General features: G+C 44.8%; 1 protein-coding gene across 3 annotated transcripts in view; it reads right to left on the bottom strand.

Annotated features, from left to right (window-relative positions):
- Positions 1 to 16,782, bottom strand: part of bnipl (BCL2 interacting protein like) — a 52,340-nt gene extending 35,558 nt beyond the window's left edge. For 2 of the 3 annotated variants that reach the window (XM_068022646.1, XM_068022647.1), the window contains exon 1: positions 15,694 to 16,134. In XM_068022646.1, the coding sequence (XP_067878747.1) occupies positions 15,694 to 15,806 (113 nt within the window). In that variant the 5' untranslated portion in view covers positions 15,807 to 16,134. Of the gene's footprint in view, positions 1 to 15,693; positions 16,135 to 16,530 lie in introns of those variants that run through there. The other variant, XM_068022648.1, reaches the window with a different exon arrangement.
- Between the last annotated feature and the right edge of the window lie 2,842 nt (positions 16,783 to 19,624).

Here is a 19,624-nt window from a genome sequence, read left to right as displayed (position 1 = left end):
GTGAAAAGCTGTGGTGCTTTCTAAATCCACCTTTTTCAGACAAATGAAAAAAAAATGAAAGATACAAAACTCAGCCAAGAGCAACGCCTCTCGTCAAACTGGAGATGATCACATCAGAAAAACATTCTCTGATCTGGTGAGCATCTGGTTTGACAAGGTACAACATGCTTGCATTCCTTTCATCTGGGTAAGCCTGAAATTGGGTGTGCTCTGGTCAGACTGTAACCAACAGGGAATGTAGGTTCACCTCCGAGCCATGACTCCACCCTTGGGATCAGTCTGAGCAAGAAAGTGAGCTGCCATTGCACATTATGCAGCTCAGCACTGAGCAACACTACATATAATGGCAGGTCAGTGAGCTGTGATGGAGCACCCTGCTGGCCGAGTCAGCTTTATCTTGCAATAAAAGACAGACAGAACTGATGTAGTGTTTACAGTATAGAAACAGGCCATTTGGCCCAACAGGTCCATACTCCACACGAGCCTCCTCCAACCCCATTAACATATCCTTCTATTCCTTTCTCCCTTACATGTTTATCCAGCTTCCCCTTAAATGTATCTCTGTTATTCCCCTCAACACTCCTTGTGGTAGCGAGTTCCACATTCTCACCACTCTCTGGGTAAAGAAGTTTCTCCTGAATTCCCCATTGGATTTATTAGTGACTGTCTTATATTGATGACCCCTCAGAGGAAACATCTTCTGTATGTCTACCCTAGCAAACCCTTTCATAATCTTAAAGGCCTCTATTAGGTCACCCCCCCCACCTTCCCTTTTCTAGAAGAAAGATCCTCAGCCTGTTCAATCTTTCCCGATAGGCCTTACCTCTCAGTTCTGGTATCATTCCAGTAAGCCTTGTTTTTGCATCTTCTCCAGTGCCTCTATTTCCTTTTAATAATATGGAGACCAGAATTGTTCACAGTAACTCCGAGTGTGGTCTAACTGAGGCTCGATACAATTTTAGCATTAAACTTCTCTGCTTTTCAATTCTATCCCTCTGGAAATGAACTTGCTTTCAAGATGTCAGGACATTTTACAGCCAATTAAATACTTTTGAATTGTAGTCACTGTTGTAATGTAGAAAATGCAGCAGCCAATTTGCACACAGAAAGGTCCCAATGAGATAATGACCAGATAATCATTTGTTATTAGTGATGTCGGTTTCAGGAAAAATAATTCGAAGTATTTGGCGGAGAGAAGGAAGAATTCCTGCCCCTACTTGCTGTACAGCAACCACTACTGGAAGTTATGTCAGAGGGTGTGGATGCTGAGTGAAGAAAGATTCAAGCTCAGTTGTGATCAAACAGCCAACTCACACATGAAAATAACTCACTGGTGTGACGCACCAGAGGATGTGATTGGTGTCCATGGAAAAGTAGCAAGCAGTTAGCGCCTTCAAGAGGGGAGGGGATAGAACTTTGATCCCCGATCTGAAATAGCAGATCTCGACTGGGGCTACCTCTGGCATCAGGGGCTAGGAAGGAAAAGTTTGAGCCTGATAGCTATCCAGTGGCCCCTGCTGGAAAGTCTGGAGATTGAATGATGGGAGGAATTAACTGATAATCAGTTCTAGTCAAGTTGGTTGAGAGATAATTAGCAGCTCAGGACACCAGGGAGAACTGCTCTTCTTTCAGAAGGTAGACACTGTTTAATGTCTCATCCGAGATCAATATCTCTGATAGCGCTCCCTGCACTGGGAATGTCAGTCTAGAGTATGTGTTCAAGTCGAGTGGGACTTGAACGCACGACCTCCTGACTGCGGGGTGAGAGTGCTACCCACTGAGCCATGACCAATACAAACTAACAACTTCAATACTTTACACGTCTGCTTTCCAATGTCTGGGAAACTTTTCCATCGTGGGGGTACTCAGGGGCCTCACCTTTCTATATATCCGTGTTATATGCCACTCACCTGGCTAGGAACTCATTTAATATCAAAAGTCAGTCCTAGCAGAGTCAATCTGCCTGCCAACACTCACAGGCTAAGGTCATACTGGGCGAAGGAAAAACAGAAAATGCTGGAAACACTCAACGGGTCAGGCAGCATCTGTGGAGAGGGAAGCAGAGTTAACGTTTCAGGTCTGTGACCTGGCAAAGGTTAGAAACGTAATAGGTTTTAAGCAAGTAAAGCGGGGGTGAGGGGGAAGAGAACAAAAGGGGATGTGTGTGATAGGACAGAGGGCGAGGAGAGATTAGCTGACAAGGAGGTCATGGAGCAAAGGCAAAGAGTGTGTGCTAATGGTGTGCTGAAAGAGCCTCCAGCGGCCGCAGTATTTTGCTTTTATCTCAAACTGGAAGAATGGATACTTGGGCTTGGCTCCAGAAAGGAAATAGCTGCACGGAACTAGTATCAAAGTCAGGGGTTAACAGCTTTGGAAGGGAGGGGTGGTTGACAGAAGAAAACTGATAGCCAAAAGGAAGGCAGAAGAAATCAATGTGAATATTCTTGCTTATTTACACCTGGCAGAGGTCTTTTTGAAAAAAAAACCATGTTTTTTCTCAGCATTGGTCAGCAAATCTAGAAAAAAAACCTCACAGTGGAATTTCCTGACGTCTCCCGTCTACAGGAAACGCAAAACCCAATGACTAACATCTTACACAAGCCAAATCTGATTTGGTAACACGATGAAAAAAACCATCGAAAGGGAAGAAATGTCAACACAAGAAGCTAAGGTTGTTCTCCCTTGGAGCAGAGAAGGCCAACAGGAAATTTGAAAAGAGGTGTTTAGAATCATGAAGGGTTTATATGATAAAAAGGAACTGTTTCCATTGGCAAAAGGGTCGATAGCCAGAGGGCACAGATTTAAAGTGATTGGCAAAAGAACCAGAGGCAACAATGAGGAAAGACCTGTTTACACAGCGAGTGGTTAGGATTTGGAATGCAGTGGTGGATATGGATTCAACAGAAAATTTCGAAAGGGAATAAATACTTGAAGGAGAAAAAAAATACAGGGATTTGGGAAAAGAGCAGGGGAGTGGGACTAACTAGATTGTCAGAGGAACCTGCACAGACTTGATGAGCCAAATGGCCTCCTTCTGTGCTGTATTATTCTATGATTCCTCCAGATTTGACTATTTCAAAGTTCTTCTGGCCATCCTCCCATCATGTACCCTCTGTAAACTGCAGCCCATCCAAAACTCTACTGACATATCCTAACTTGCCCGGAGTCCCATTTAGGCAACACCAACCCCGTGCTTGCTGACTTACATTGGCTCCCAGTCCAGCAATGTCTCAATTTTAAAATTGTCATCCTTGACCCCCTCCATCCATCTTTTCCTCCTTCCCTCTTCTGGATACGTGTCTTACGTGAAGTGGATGCAAGCCAGTGTCGATCCACTTGGTAGCAGGCACAAGTCTAGAGCACAAAGCTGCCCACAGTGCAGTGCTATCTTGCACCCTTCAGGATTGCCCTGGAGCTTCCAAGAATTAAAGATTAATCTCCAGGATCCTGCTGTAAGAAAAATCAGGGGCATTAAAATCAGGTAATGAAAATGTTGGGAAGTCCTGAGGTGCTGAAAAATGCTATATAAATGTGCATTCTTTTATTTCCATCTTAAAAAGTGCTTAAACAAAAAAAAAAAATATATATAAAGGTTAAATCTGAAGGTTTCATTTATTGCCTGTCTTGATCTAGCTAGCTGAACAATGAATAAACTATCCCCCAAGATCGAATCACACAGCACAACTTAACTAATAAGGGAAACATCGTCAGTAGTTAGTAACATAGTCATTAGCAGTTGTGTTCATGCATAATTTCTTTGTATAAACAGGATCATACTCATCTTGCTTTCCTCCACCCTTCTCTACTCCTGTCCTGAAGGGAATAATGGCATCCCTTTATTTCTGATGCATGACCCTGAACAGTCAGTATTGGTGGGCTATTTGAGGAGTCAGCTGTGGTGCAATGGATAGCACTCTTGCCTCTGAGTCAGAAGGTCATGGGTTCAAATCCTATACCAGGACTTCAGCGCAAAAATCGAAGCGGACACTCCAGCCTGCCTGCCATCTCGGGTAGATGTTAAAGATCTTCTGACACTATTTTGAAGAAGTGCAGGGAGAGTTCTGTCCTGGCCAATATTTATCCCTCAACCAACATCACAAAAACAGATTATCTGGCCATTTATCACATTGCCGTCTGTGGGAACTTGCTATGTATACTTTGGCTGCCATGTTTCGTACATTACAACTGTGACTTGTTACGACTAGGTGAGAAAGGTGTCTAGGGGTCCCTTTTAGTCTCCACCTGGTCTTATTGTAACAGGGTTTAATTTTTAAACACACTGTTTTGAGCTCCCCCCTTGGTGAATCTTTGTTCACCGCTTTCCAATTATAAGGCAAAAAAATGAGCACAAACAGGCTTCCTTAGGTTTAAAGAAGGAAAGTGAAGTTTATTAAAACTTAAACTCTAATTCGGTTAACGCCTACGGATACACGCCGCACCCCATGCTAGCATGCATACGCGATACGCACATGCAAATAGAGACAGAAAAGAGAAGAAAAATAAAAGTAGAGAGGTTTGAGGCAATATCTGGAGAGTTTCTTGTTTACTGTGCTTCGAGCTCACTGTAGTCGTTTTGTAAGTAGTCTTGCTTTTCGTTGGGGCCCAGTATTCTTCTTAAACCTTGTTCACTGTAGCAGACGTTTCTCTCTTGGGTCTTCAATGGGTCTTCAGTTCCGTGAGAAAGAGGTGGGAGCAGACAGGAGAGAGGTGTTCTCAGTCCAGGAGCAAACAGCTTTCTAAGTTCAAATTCTCTGTGGCAAGTTCAAATTCTGCAACAGGCAGTTAGTCATGTGACTTAACTGGTCTGACCACTTCTTGTGTGTGTTGGGGAAGCAAGGACTGGGTCCTTAGTTCCAACACTGTCTGCTAGCATGCAAAAAAGGTCTTTCCGACGAGGGGCCTGGCAATTCCTTGTGATCGGCCCTCTTTTCTTCCCAGCACCAATTTTAAGTTTTAATGTTCATGTGGCGAAATAATGTGTGCCTCCTTCTTGGCAGGTGGGGGCCTGCATGACAGACTATACTTCAATAGTATTTCATTGGCTGTAAAGCACCTTGGGACATTCTGTGGTCAAAAAAGGCGCCATGGAAATGTAAGTTTATCATAAAATCATAGAATGGTTACCACACAGGAGACCATTTGTCCCATCTAGTCCCACTCCCCTGCCTTTTGCTCCCTAGCCCTGAAAATCTTTTCTCTTCAGGTAATTATCCAATTCCCTTTTGAAAAAAACCACAATTGAATCTGCCTCCACCACACTCTCGGGCAGTGTATTCCAGATCCGAACTACATGCTGTGTAAAAATAGCTTATCCCCCCATGTGGCCTTTAGTTCTTTGTCTAATCACTTGAAATTGGTATCCTCTGGTTCTCGACCCTTCCGCCAATGGGAACAGTTTCTCCCTATCTACTCTATCTAGACTGTGTCAAGATTTTGAACACCTCTATCAAATCTCCTCTCAACCTTCTTTTCTCTAAGGAGAACATTCCCAGCTTCTCCAATCTATCCTTGAGAGGCAGCACAGTGGTTAGCACTGCAGCCTCAGCTCCAGCAACCCAGGTTCGGTTCTGGGTACTGCCTGCGCGGAGTTTGCAAGTTCTCCCTGTGACTGCGTGGGTTTCCACCGGGTGCTCCGGTTTCCTCCCACAGCCAAAGACTTGATGGTTGATAGGTAAATTGGCCATTGTAAATTGCCCCTAGTGTAGGTTGGTGGTAGGAGAATTGAGGGAAGGTGGGGATGTGGTAGGGAATATGGGATTAATGTAGGATTAGTATAAATGGGTGGTTGATGGTCGGCACAGACTTGGTGGGCCGAAGGGCCTGTTTCAGTGCAGTATCACTCAATGACTCTATCCTCATAACTGAAGTCCCTCATCCCCGGAGCCATTCTCGTAAATCTTTTCTGCACCCTCTCCGATGCCTTCATGTCCTTCCTAAAGTGCGGCACCCAGAATTGGACACAATACTCCAGTTGAGGCCGAACCAGTGATTTTCTTTCTATTCTACAGTGTGAGTTGTCACTGTCTGAATTCTACCCTCATCAAACATCCGCACAGAAGAAGCCAGTGACCACTACGATCGTGGTGCTATTATAAGACCAAATAACTGTTCCATACAGGCCACAATCACCGACACACACTGCCCCTGCCAACCTGCGCTCCCGAGTTACTGCGCTTGCATCTGCTAAAAAAGGCAGCTGGGAACTGTTTAAGCACCACACAAGTTTCAAATATTTTTCCCACTCCTCCCTGTGCACACAGGAATCCTCCTTGGAATTTGTTTTTTTTTAAGAAAAGGGTGGATCCCATTTAGCCAAGAGCTCGCATAGACAATGGGACAGGAAACATAAATAATAATTTTTAGAACATGAAAGCATTCTTAATGGCACTCCTTAAGTCGACTTGCCAAGAGATATGCTCAGAGTTGCAGGAACAGAATTCCCTCTTCCCGCCACATCCTCTTGTCCACCATGTCTGCCAGTTTACAACACTTCGCTGAAAGTGACTGAGCCAGGACAGCAAAGTCCAAGACTCCATCACTGTTGCAGAGCAGGACCCCACTGCTGCACCATTTTGGGTTGCCCGCATGTCAACAACAGCTTGCATTTATATAGCGCCTTTAAATGTAGTAAAACGTCCCAGGTGCTTCACAGGAGCGTAAATCAGACAAAGTTTTGACACTAAGCCACATAAAAGAGGTGACCAAAAGCTTAGTCAAAGAGTTAGGTTTCTAGAAGCATCTTAAAGGAGGAGAGAGGGAGGCAGAGAGATTTAGGGAGGGAATTTCAGAGTTTAGTGCCCAGGCAGCTGAAGGCACGGCAGCCAGTTGTGGTGCGAAGGAAGTCAAGGATGCACAATTGGAGGAGTGCAGAGTTCTCAAAGGATTGTAGGGCGAAAGGAGGTTATTAATAGGTGGTGGGGTGGCAGGAGGCTATAAAGGGATAAGAATAGAAATAGGAGAAGTAGACCATTTGGCCCATTGAGTCTGCTCTGCCATTCAGTATGATCATGGCTAACCTTGGGCTTCAACACTTTCCTGCATGCTCCCCATATATCCCTCGATACCCTGAGACACCAAAAGTCTGTCTATCTCAGCCCTAAACATATTCAATGAAGGAACATCCACAACCCTCTGGGGTAGGGAATTCCAAAGATTCACAACCCCTTGAGTGAAGAAATTTTCTCCGCACCTCAAGCCCAAATGATCGGCCCCTTATCCTGAGACTGTGCCCCAATCTTCTAGATTCCCAAGCTAGGGGAAACAACCTTGCAGTGTCTATCCCATCAAGCCCCTTCAGAATCTTGTATGTTTCAATGAGATCACCTCTCATTCTTCTAAACTTCAGACAGCATAGACCCAATTTACTCAGCCTCTCATCATAGGACAACCTTCTCATCCAATCTAGGAACCAATCCAGTGAACATTCAGTGTACTGCATCCAATGCAAGTATATCCCCTCCTTAAATATTGAGATGAAAAACTGCGCACAGTACTCCAGGTGTGGCTTCTCCAAAGCCCTGTACAATTGTAGCAAGACCTCTATTCTCATACTCAAATCCCCTTACAATAAAGGCTGACATACCAATTGCCTTCCTAATTGCTGGCTATCCACACACACTAACTTTGTGTTCCTTCTATGAGTACACCCAAGTTCCTCTAAACAATATTTACAAGTTTCATGTCTTTTTAAAAAAAAAAATCTGCTTTTCTATTGTTACTACCAATGTGAATAACTTCACACTTCCCTATATTATATTCCATTTGACACCTTGTTGCCCACTGACTTAACCTGTCTAAGCCTCGGTGTCCTCAAAACTTGCATTTCCATCTAGCTTTGTATCATTAGCAAACTTAGATACATTACACTCTGTCTCTTCATCTATGTCATTAATATAGACTGTAAATAGCTGAGGTACCATTGCAGCACTCCACTAGTCACAGTCTGCCAACTTGGATTTGAACATGACCAGAGTCAGTGAAGATCAGCAAGCACAGGGGTAAAGGGTGAACAGTCCTTGGTGCGAGCTAGGATATGCACAGGGAGGTTTTGAATGAGCTCAAGTTTACAGAAGGTGCAAGATGGGAGGCTAGCAAAGGAGAGCATTGGAATAGTCGAGTCTGGTTTCAGCAGCAGATTGGCTGAGGGAAGGGCAGAGACGGTAGATATTACAGAGACATATTTTATACATAACCATTTTCCCCCCTCCCTCCTATAATTGTCTATTTGCTGATGTGAGGAATGAGCGTGCAGGGGAACGAAACACTTTCCTATTTCAAAACCCAATCTTAGAATCGAGCACTCCCAGGGCAGTATCGCATGGGTTAAAAGGCTGATTAGAACCCCCTCTCCTCCCTCCCCCTTCACAAACAACACACCATCAGATCCAACCCCAAAACAGCGTCACTCTAGTATACCCTTGTGACGGTCTACGATTTCACACACAGACCATCAGGGTTGCCAGCTCTGGCTTCATATATTGCTGGAGGTTTTATTGCATGACCTCCTGCCTCCAAAGGCCCCTACCCATTTTAACCTCCATCTCCAATATTTTTATAACTAATGAACAAGTGTTTAAATTAAATTAAATAATTATTAAAATCCCTCTATGATTTTTCTGCTGCTCGCACTAGTGTTCAGGAGATTTATACTTCAATTCCTGGAGACTCTAGGAGAAACCTGGAGCAACCCTTACTTAGCCTCGTTAGAGATTTAGTACTGTACTGTATTATACTCGGGGCACTTTGGCCCATAGGCACTTTATTTACAGCATTCTCAGGATAAGGAAATTAAGGATATGGGGATAGGGTGGGAAATTGGAGTTGAGGTAGAAGATCAGCCATGATCTTTTTGAATGGCACAGCAGGCTCAAGGGGCTGAATGGCCTGCTCCCATTTCTTCCATTCATTCTTACTCCACCATTACTATATAAAATTAGTCAGAGGTTTTCAATCCTTCACCATGGGCTGGATTTGAATGGGTATCAAAGATAAAAGGGAGGCAAGGGAAATAAAGGGATATGGGAACTGGGATTAGGACTACTGCTCATGTGCAGAATAATTGCCAACATGGACTGGTCGGGCCAAATGGCCTGTTTCTTTGTTGTTGCATAGAATTTACAGCACAGAAACAGGCCATTCAGTCCAGCAGGTCCCCGAGATCCCTGTTGGTTTACGCTCCACGCAAGCCTCCTCTGACCCCACCTCATCTAGTTGTTGTTCATCCTTTGAGGCGAAGATGACCATGCTCGTCATCTGGGGTATTTGTTAAGGATCCGGTGAGTACGTAGGTGGCTGCTAAGGCTGATCTGTGCCCAGAAGGTTCTGCTGCAAATAGGGCACGATACAGCAGACAATTACGTTTTAGATGAGCTGCTGGCTTGGGATTTCCTCTCCGCCTCTGATATGCGCTTGCCTTTGAAGGAGGCTACACTTTTTTTTTTTTATTTGGTTGCACCAGGTGCAGCCATCCTGGGTGAGCTTCTCCCAGGACTTGGGGTTGATATCACAACTCCTAAGCGAAACCTTCAGAGTGTCCTTGTAGTACACCCCAGACTCAAGCTCTCCATAGAAGATTTGCCTTGGTAAGTCAGTATCAGGCATCCTGGCTACATGACCAGCCAAACAGTCTCAATATGGCGTGGATGCTTGACATACCAGCTCGGGTGAGCATCTCAGTGTCTGGTATTTCGTCCTGCCATCTGATCATCAGAAGCTTCCAAAAGCAGCTCAAGTGAAAGTGGTTGAGCTTCTTGGCATGACGCTGGTACATAGTCCAAGTCTCGCAAGTGTAAGGAGCGGGCAGGACTATTGCTCTATTGACTTTCAGTTTGGCAAGCAGACTTACTCTTTATTCCCAGACTGATGTTCGAAGCCTGTCAAAGGCCACACTTGCTTTGGTAATTCTTGCATGTGTTGCATCATCAATATAGATTATATCGATATAATCCCATCAACATAACCTCCTATTTCTTTCTCCTGCATGTGTTTATCAGGCTTCCCCTCAAATGCATCTACGCTTTTCACCTCACCAGTCCACGCTGGAACCACTCATGTTGTACTTTCTAAATCTGCGTCTAGCCTACTGTGCCATCCTGTCTGCCCAGAGTTAACATTTATTGAAGCTCAGTTCGCACGCTTCCTCCGATGCTTCAGTTAGAATCATGGAATAGTACAGCACCAGAAGGAGGCCATTCGGCCCATTGAGTCTACGCTGATGCTTTGTTTGTAATGATGCTGCATGATTATCGAGCCAAGCTCAATGGACTGCTGGTCTTATACTGTCAATTTCATCTGTTCTTAATTGCACTGCCTAGTGAGGAACTGCTTTATACAGGCTACTAGGTGTCAAGTTCAGCCTGTGCTCCACACTGAGGTAACAGTTTGTGTTAATGGACCACAGCAAGGTGATGAAATTAGCCAGAGATTGAAACTTGATTACGATCAGTGGAATATGTGGATAAGGATCAGATATGGCTGTGAAGCAGTACATGGAAGATCAGAAACTGTTTCCAGTGGTGGAAGGACAGTGATTCAAGATAATTAGCAAAAAAATAAAACAGATAGGGATAAAAAAAAATAGTTTTACACAGTAAGTTGTGGTGATCTGGAATGCACTGCCTGAAAGGGCAGTGGAAGCAGATTCAAAAGTAACTTTCAAAAGGAAAATTGGATAAATACTTGAAAAGGAAAAATTCTCAAGCCATGGGGAAACAGAAGAGTGGGGACTAATTGGACAGCTTTCAAAGAGTTGGCACAGGCATGATGTGCCGGTTGGCCTCTTTCTGTGCTGTTATTAATCATGCTGTAATGGGCCTGAGGAGGGGCCAGAGGTAAACACTATAACATTTTAATCTAAGAACTGCTTACGTGCATCTTAGCCCGAAATTGAGAGAAAGAAACTTGTGCTGAGGACATGGACTAATAATGGCGAATTAAGTAATTTAATCCACCTTTTCACCATCAGAAAGTAAACTCTTTCTGTACCAGTAAATAAACTGGCCTCAAAAGAAATTAATGGACTGGACTCTTCCAACTTCTCTGCCTTTTCTCCCGAAGGTGCTAATCTTTGCTGGGGTTCACAGGTACTGCATGAGCTCTGGCCCCTCACCTGTTCGAATGCGGAGGGCATCATAACCGAACCTCAAATGTCGTAATCTCCAGATAGCTCCCAGTGCCATGCCATACCACAGGAGGATAGAACAGATGAACATGTGGCTGGAGAGATGATGCAGGAGGGACGGCAATAGCTTCTTGAGACATTGGGACCGGGTCTGGGGGAGGTGGGACCTGCACAGGCCAGACGGGTTTCGCCTCAACAGGGCTGAGACCAAAGTCCTTGCAGGATGTTTTGCTAGTGCTATTGGGAACAGTTTAACCTAACCTGGCAGGGGGATGGGAATGGTACATTAGAAAAGAGAAACAAGATGCACAAAGTTTTTGAAGAGACAGATACCACTAGAGTAAAAAATAGTAAGGCATTAGGTGGAGTCAAAGTAGGAGGGAATGCATTAAGGTCTAAATTAGACTCACAGTGCATGTATGTGAACACACGGAATGTGGCAAATAAGGTTGGCGTGCTGCAGGGCAGATAGACACCAGGGAATATGGTGTAGTGGTGAGAATGGAGACCTGACACAAAAAAGGGCAGGATTAGGTACTAAGTATTTCTGGATATAAGGTATTCATGAAGGATAGGGAAGGAAAGAAAGGAGGAGGGGTGGCAGTATTGACTAAGAAGAATATTACAGTGCTGGAGAGAGAGGATGTCCTAGAGGGGTCAAGGACAGAATCTACTCGCATAGAGCTAAGAAACAGTAGAGATGCCATTGCATTGCTGGGTGTATTCTTTAGGTCATCAACTAGTGGGAAAGATATAAAGGAACAAATTTGCACGGAAATTACAGAGAGGTGCAAAAACTATAGAGTAGTTATAATGGGGGACTTTAATTACCCTAATGTAGTCTGGGATAGCAATCGTGTAAACGGTGGCAGTGGGGTGGGTGGTGAAGACCTTCTGGAGTGCGTTCAGGAGAATTCTCTAGATCAGTATATTTCTAGTTCAACGAGGAAAGAGGCATTGCTGGTTCTGAGGAATGAGGTGGATCAAGTGTCAGTAGGGGAACATTTTGGGGACAGTGATCATATTATCAAAAGGTTTAGGATATGGAAAAGGAGAAGGTGCAATCCAGGGTTAAAAATAATTAGAAAGTTCAGAGGGGTAGTGGAAAAAAAAATGGTAAGAGAAGCAGAGAGAGTATGAGAAGAGACTGGAGCTAACATAAAAGGGAATCCAAACGTCTTCAATAGGCATATAAATAGTAAAAGGGTAATAAAAGGAGGGATGGGATGTTTAGGGAACCAAAAGGGGATGTACGCATGAAGGCAGAGAGCATGGCTGAGATACTAAATAAGTACTTTGCATCTATCTTTATCAAAGATGCTGCCAAAATCATAATAAAGAGATGGTACTTGAGACATTGGCTCGGCTAAAAATTGATAAATAGGAGGTATTAGAAAGGGTGGCTATACTTTTTTAGAATTAGAACATTACAGCGCAGTACAGGCCCTTCGGCCCTCGATGTTGCGCCGACCTGTGAAACCATCTGACCTACACTATTCCATTTTCATCCATATGTCTATCCAATGACCACTTAAATGCCCTTAAAGTTGGCAAGTCTACTAGTGTGCAGGCAGGGCGCTCCACGCCCCTACTACTCTGAGTAGAGAAACTACCTCTGACATCTGTCCTATATCTATCACCGCTCAACTTAAAGCTATGTGTTTTCCATCACCATCCGAGGAAAAAGACTCTCACTATCCACCCTATCCAACCCTCTGATTATCTTATATGTCTCTATTAAGTCACCTCTCCTCCTCCTTCTCTCCAACGAAAACAACCTCAAGTCCCTCAGTCTTTCCTCGTAAGACCTTCCCTCCATACCAGGCAACATCCGAGTAAATCTCCTCTGCACCCTTTCCATAGCTTCCACATCCTTCCTATAATGCGGTGACCAGAACTGCACGCAATACTCCAGGTGCGGTCTCACCAGAGTTTTGTACAGCTGCAGCATGACCTCGTGGCTCCGAAACTCGATCCCCCTACTAATAAAAGCTAACACACCATATGCCTTCTTAACAGCCCTATTAACCTGGGTAGCAACCTTCAGGGATTTATGCACCTGGACACCAAGATCTCTCTGTTTATCTACACTACCAAGAATTTTCCCATTAGCCCAGTACTCTGCATTCCTGTTACTCCTTCCAAAGTGAATCACCTCGCACTTTTCCGCATTAAACTCCATTTGCCATCTCTCAGCCCAGCTCTGCAGCCTATCTATGTCCCTCTGTACCCTACAACATCCTTCGGCACTATCCACAACTCCACCGACCTTCGTGTCATCCGCAAATTTACTAACCCACCCTTCTACACCCTCTTCCAGGTCATTTATAAAAATGACAAACAGCAGTGGCCCCAAAACAGATCCTTGCGGTACACCACTAGTAACTAAACTCCAGGATGAACATTTGCCATCAACCACCACCCTCTGTCTTCTTTCAGCTAGCCAATTTCTGATCCAAAGCTCTAAATCACCTTCAACCTCATACTTCCGTATTTTCTGCAATAGCCTACCGTGGGGAACCTTATCAAACGCCTTACTGAAATCCATATACACCACATCCACTGCTTTACCCTCATCCACCTGTTTGGTCACCTTCTCGAAAAACTCAATAAGGTTTGTGAGGCACGACCTACCCTTCACAAAATCGTGCTGACTATCGATAATGAACTTATTCTTTTCAAGATGATTATAAAGCTGAAAGTCACCAGGACCACATGAGATGCATCCAAGGATACTGAGAAGTAAGGGTGGAAATTGCAGAGGAAATTGCATAATCTTCCAATCCTTCTTAGATGCAGGGGTGGTGCCAGAGGACTGGAGAATTGTAAATGATACACCTTTGTTCAAAAAGGGTGCAAGGATAAGCCCAGCAACTACAAGCCAGTCAGTTTAATCTCGGTAGTGAGGAAGCTCCTAGAAATGATAATTTGGGACAAAATGAAGAGTCACTTGGACAAATGTGGATTAATTAAGGAACGCCTGCACAGATCTGTTGAAGGCAAATCGTGCTCGACTAACTTGCTTAAGTTTTCTGTTGAGGTAACAGAGAGGGTGGATGAGGGTAATGTAGTTGGATGTGGTGTATATGGGCTTCCAAAAGCCATTTGATAAAGTGCCACACAACAGGCTTGTCGGCAAAGTCAGCCCTCATGGAATAACAGGAACAGTGGCAGCATGGACACAAAATTGGCTGAGTTACAGGAAACAGACAGTAGTGGCGAACAGTTGTTTTTCGGACTAAGGACGGAATATAATGAGGTTCCCCCCAGGGGTCGGTACTAGGACCCCTGCTTTTATTATTCTATATTAATGCCCTAGACCTGGGTGTGCAGGGCACGATTTCAAAATTTGCAGATGACACAAAATTTTGAATTATTTTGAATTGAGAGGGGGATAGTGATGGACTTCAAGAGGATATAGGCCAGTGGCGAATGAATTTTAATGCAGGGAAGTATGAAGTGATACATTTTGGTAGGAAGAACAAGGAGAGGCAATAAAGGTTACAATTCTAAAAGGGGTACAGGAGCAGAGGGACCTGGGGATATATGTGCACATATTGTTGAAGGTGGCAGGACAGGTTGAGAAAGTGGTTAAAAAGGCACACGGGATCCTGCGCTTTATAAACAGAGGCAAAGAGTACAAAAGCAAAGAAGTTATGGTGAACCTTTATAAAACACTGGTTCAGCCTCACCTGGAGTATTGTGTCCAATTCTGGAAGGATGTGAAGGCTTTAGAGAGGGTGCAGAAAAGATTTACGTGAATGTTTCCAGGGATGAGGGACTTCACATACGTGGATAAATTGGAGAAGCTGGGGCTGCTCTCCTTGGAGAAGAGAAGATTAAGAGGGGATTTGATAAAGGTGTTCAAGATCATGAGGGGTCTAGATAGGGAAAAACTGTTCCCACTGGCAGAAGGGTCAGTGAACGAGGAGGTCGTTGAGACATTGATAAATAGCAGGCATTCGAAACTGTTTGAGGTGAATGGCAAAAGAACCAAAGACAACAGGAGGAAAAACCTTCTTCTAAACGCAGCAAGTGGTTAGGATCTGGAATGCACTGCTTGAGAGGCAGATTCAATCGTGGGTTTTTTTCCAAAAGGGAATTGGACAATTATCTGAAGAGAAAAAATTTGCAGGGCTATGGGGAAAGAGAAGGGGTGTGGCACTAGCCGAGTTGCTCCTGCAGACAGCTGGCATGGACACAAAGGGCTGAAGGGCCTCCTTATGTGCTGCGACCGTTCTATGATATGATTCATTCTCTGAAACGTACCCCTATCCTTATCCAACATTCAAGTACATAATCACCACAGACACCACCTCATGAAATAGGAGCAGGAGTGGGTCATATGCCCTCTCGAGCCTGCTCCACCATTCAATAAGATCATGGCGAATCTGATCTTGACCTCAATTCCACTTTTCTGCCTGTTCTCCATAACCCTCGACTCCCCTATAGCTGAAGAATTTGAATATATTCGAAGCCGTGATTGACAATGGCCCAGTCTGCACAGCTCGCTGGAATCGAGAAATCCAAAGACTCAGACTCCCAGAAGAAATTCTTCCTCATCTCCGTCTTACCTAGACTGATGCTCTTGGTTCCAGTACTTCAGGAGTGCTGCTCTGATGGAAGTGCCTTCTTTTGGCCGAGACATTAAACTGAGGCCCCGTCTGGTAGACGTAAAAGATCCCATGGCCAAATAAGAACAGGGCAGTTCTCCCCGGTGCCCTGGGGCCAATATTTATCCTTCAACTAAGGTCACTAAAATAGATGACCTGGTCGTTATCACATTGCTGTTTGCGGGATCTTGCTGTGCGCAAACTGGCTGCCGCGTTGTCTACATTACAACAGTGACCACACTTCAAAACGGTGTTTCATTGGCTGTAAATCACTTTGGGACGTCCGGAGGTCGTGAAAGGCGCTACAGAAACGCAAGTGGTTTCATCCTCGACCACACCAGGGGTACCCGAGTGATCCAGCTGACCGGACCAGTAAGTTCATCAGTGAGGAGCAACAGTGAGCAAGGAGCCCTTTAAGGAGCTTTGGGGAGGCCCGGTCAGCGGACAAACTGTTAAATAATAATCCTGTACATTGTAAGGAATCACCAATAACTTTATAAAATATGGGGAGGGGGGGGGGGCAAGAGAACTAAATGCAAAAAAGTTGTTTTCCAAAAAAAAGTTTGAGAAACACAAATAATGAAAGTCTCAATTCGCAACGATAAGGCATAAAACAAACAGCTAAATGATTAATATGATGAGACGACCAGCAGAGCCAATAAAACGGGGAAGGGGACTGAACTGAATAACAAACTCCTCCTGCTGTCCACCTGACGTGTCCAGTTCAGCTCCAAACTTTCCCATTTAAGCAGAGAAAAGTTGAGATTTCTCCGCCTCTCTGTCTCTCTCCGCACTCACCTCCCATTCTGTTCCGCCGTGTCACCCTTGCCTTTGTGGACCTTGTCCAGTCGCTCCTCAGAGTTGCTTCCCATCAGTTGCGAATTCATGTCATTTGTTACAAACTTTTGTTTCTCAAACAAAGTTAGAACTGTTCCCACTTCGGCCCAGCCTCGTTTGTTTGATTCCCTTTCCCTGCTCCTATGTTTCTTCTCTCTCTCTCTATCCTCTCCCACCTCTTCCTCTTCCCCTTGCCCTCCCCCAGTGACGAGAGATCAGAATGAGAAACCAGATTGTCAGCATATCCCCTTTTTTCTCCGTCACTTTATTGACCAACTGCGCGTTTATCACAGCAGCTGTGTCTGGGTCCTAGCGCCGCCGAGGTTCATCCAGACAAGGGGTGCCTGCTACACAGAGCCCCTCCTCCCTGCAAATATTGATACATTCTCAGGGACACCCCGCCCTAATTACTCTGCCGTGTGATTGAAGGGAAAAGGTGCTGTAATAGCATAACATTATTAATGTACATTAGGCGGCAGCTGCAGCTCGGTGGGAAGACTTGAGCGCCGTAACTCAGGCCAGCACTCCCAGGACCAGTACTGAGGGAGTGCTGCACAGTCGGAGGTGCTGTCTTTCAGATGAGATAAACCGAGGACCCGTCTGCCCTCTCACGATCCCGCGTACACTGTTTTGAGGAAGAACATGGTTCTCCCTGGTGTCCTGAGCCAATATTTATCTCTCAACCGACATCACTAGAATTATCAGATTATTTCTCCCTTGGTTCCACATTCTCACAGACTAACCAGCAGGGGCCACTGAATAGCTAGCGGGCTAATATTTTTCCTTCCTAGCCCACTGACGCCAGTGGTAGCCCCAGTCAAGATCCACTATTTAAGACTAGCGATCAAAGTACAAGTGCTTTATAATTCTATCTGCCCCCTTCTTGAGGGCACAGACTGCTTGCTACTTTTCCATGGAACCCAATCACAACCTCTGGTATCTCACACCAGTGATCTGTTTTCATGTGTGGGTTGGCTGTTTGACCACAGTGAGCTTCACACCTGAGTTTGAATCTTTCCCCACTTGGCATCCACACCCTCTGACATACCTTCCAATAGTGGTTGCTGTACAGCAAGTAGGAGCAGAAACTGACTAAAGCTAATTTTCCCCCACCCAAGTATTTTAAACCACTTAAAGGCGTAGGCAGCAGTTCAGTTAGCCTGTCAGCACATCCCTACCAGCACCAAACCAATGAAGAAATAAGTTTAAAAGAAACAAACTGTACTTTGTGTCAACAATAATGTGATCATAGAATTATACAGCACAGGAGGCGGCCATTTGGCCCATAATGCCTGTGCCAGCTCTTGAAAGAGCTATCCAATTAGGCCCACTCTTCTTTCGCCATAGCGCAACAGAATTTTCATTTTCCATTATATATCCAATTCTCCTTTTGAAAGTTACTATTGAATCTGCTTCCACCACCCTTTCAAGCAGTGCATTCCAGATCACAACAACTGACTGTATAAAAAAAGTCTCCTCATCTCCCCCTCTGGTTCTTTTACCAATTATCTTAACTCTGTGTCCTCTGGTTACCAACCCTTCTGCCGCCGAAACAGTTTCTCCTTATTTACTCTTATACTCTTACTCTTCATAATTTTCAACGGCACTATTAAATCTCCACTTTGCCTTGAGGGGAACAACCCCAGCTTCTCCAGTCTCTCCACATAACTGAAGTGCCTCATCCCCTGTATCATTCTAGTGGCATCTCTGTAAAGCTGTAACTAGACACTGGCACAGTTATGTTTATGTTCCGGTTTCTATCTGTGGTACAGGGTGTGTGCAGTGATGTAACTCAGAAAAAATCCATGAAATGTGTTTTTGGTTTTGTTTTATATTGCAGTGATTCCCTTCCCACCCCCGCCCTCTGTGCTCAATGACAGCAACTCTGTGAATGGAATACTCCCCTCCACTCTTCACTTCCAGCACCATCATCACTCAGTCCCAGTGCATCCTCCCTCTTCCTCCTCACCACCAGCACACCCGGGATCAGAATTGACAGCAGGGGGAGGAAAAAAAGCACAACAGGATTCCTACTCCTGATGCAACCCTTGTTAGCCATCCGCAATTCCAAGTTAAGACGCGGACCATGGGAAGGTGCTGACTGCCTGCCTGCCTGTCATCCGTGTCTTGTCCCCGGAACAGGAGCACATGGTGCCCGCAGGTATAGAGGTGTTCAAAAGTATTGAGGGTTTTGATAGTGTAAATAAGGAGAAACTGTTTCCATTGGCAGGAGGGTCAGTAACCAAAGGACACAGATTTAAGATAATTGGCAAAAGAACCAGAGGGGGAAATTCAGGAACTTTTTTTTATGCAGCAAGTTGTTACAATATGGAATGTACTGGCTGAAAGGGCAGTGGAAGCAGATTCAATAGTAATTTTCAAAAGGGAAATGGATAAACACTTGAAGGGAAAAAATTCACAGGGTTATAGTGAGGGACTAATCGGATAGCTCTCTCAGGGTCAACACAGGCACGATGGGCCTCCTACTGTGCCGTATTATTCCATGGTTTCATAATTAGTTTTTCTCCTCCAAAAAGGGGGCAACATCCTAACTCAGATCAGCTAATCCAGCACTGACCAGATGTCAAACATCAGGTACTTTTATAAACTGGCCTAGGAAAGAAGAAAGACTTGCATTTCTATAGCGCCTCGCGTGACCTCAGGACAGCCCAAAGCACTTTGCAGCTAATGATGCACTTTTTTTGGAAGTGCAGTCACTGTTGTAATGTTGGAAACACGGCAGTCAATTTGCACAAAGCATGGTCCCATAAACAGCAATGTGATATGACCAGAAGTCTGTTTTAGTAACGTTGATACAGGGATAAATCTTGGCCCCAGGGAGGGAGAACTCCCTTGCCTTTCTTTGAATAGAGGCCATGGGATCTTTTACATCCACCTGAGAGGGCAGACGGGGCCTCAGTTTAACATTTCATATGAAAAGCGACAACTCTGAGAGTGAAGCATTCCCTCAATACAGGCACTGGGAATGTCGGTCTGGCTTTTGCACTCAAGTCTCTGGAGTGGGACTTGAACCCACGACCTCCTGGTGAGAGTG

This window comes from Heterodontus francisci, chromosome 46, assembly GCF_036365525.1.
Source record: "Heterodontus francisci isolate sHetFra1 chromosome 46, sHetFra1.hap1, whole genome shotgun sequence".
In the NCBI taxonomy this organism is placed as follows: Eukaryota; Metazoa; Chordata; class Chondrichthyes; order Heterodontiformes; family Heterodontidae; genus Heterodontus; species Heterodontus francisci.
This window is presented reverse-complemented; position numbering and strand designations above follow the sequence as displayed.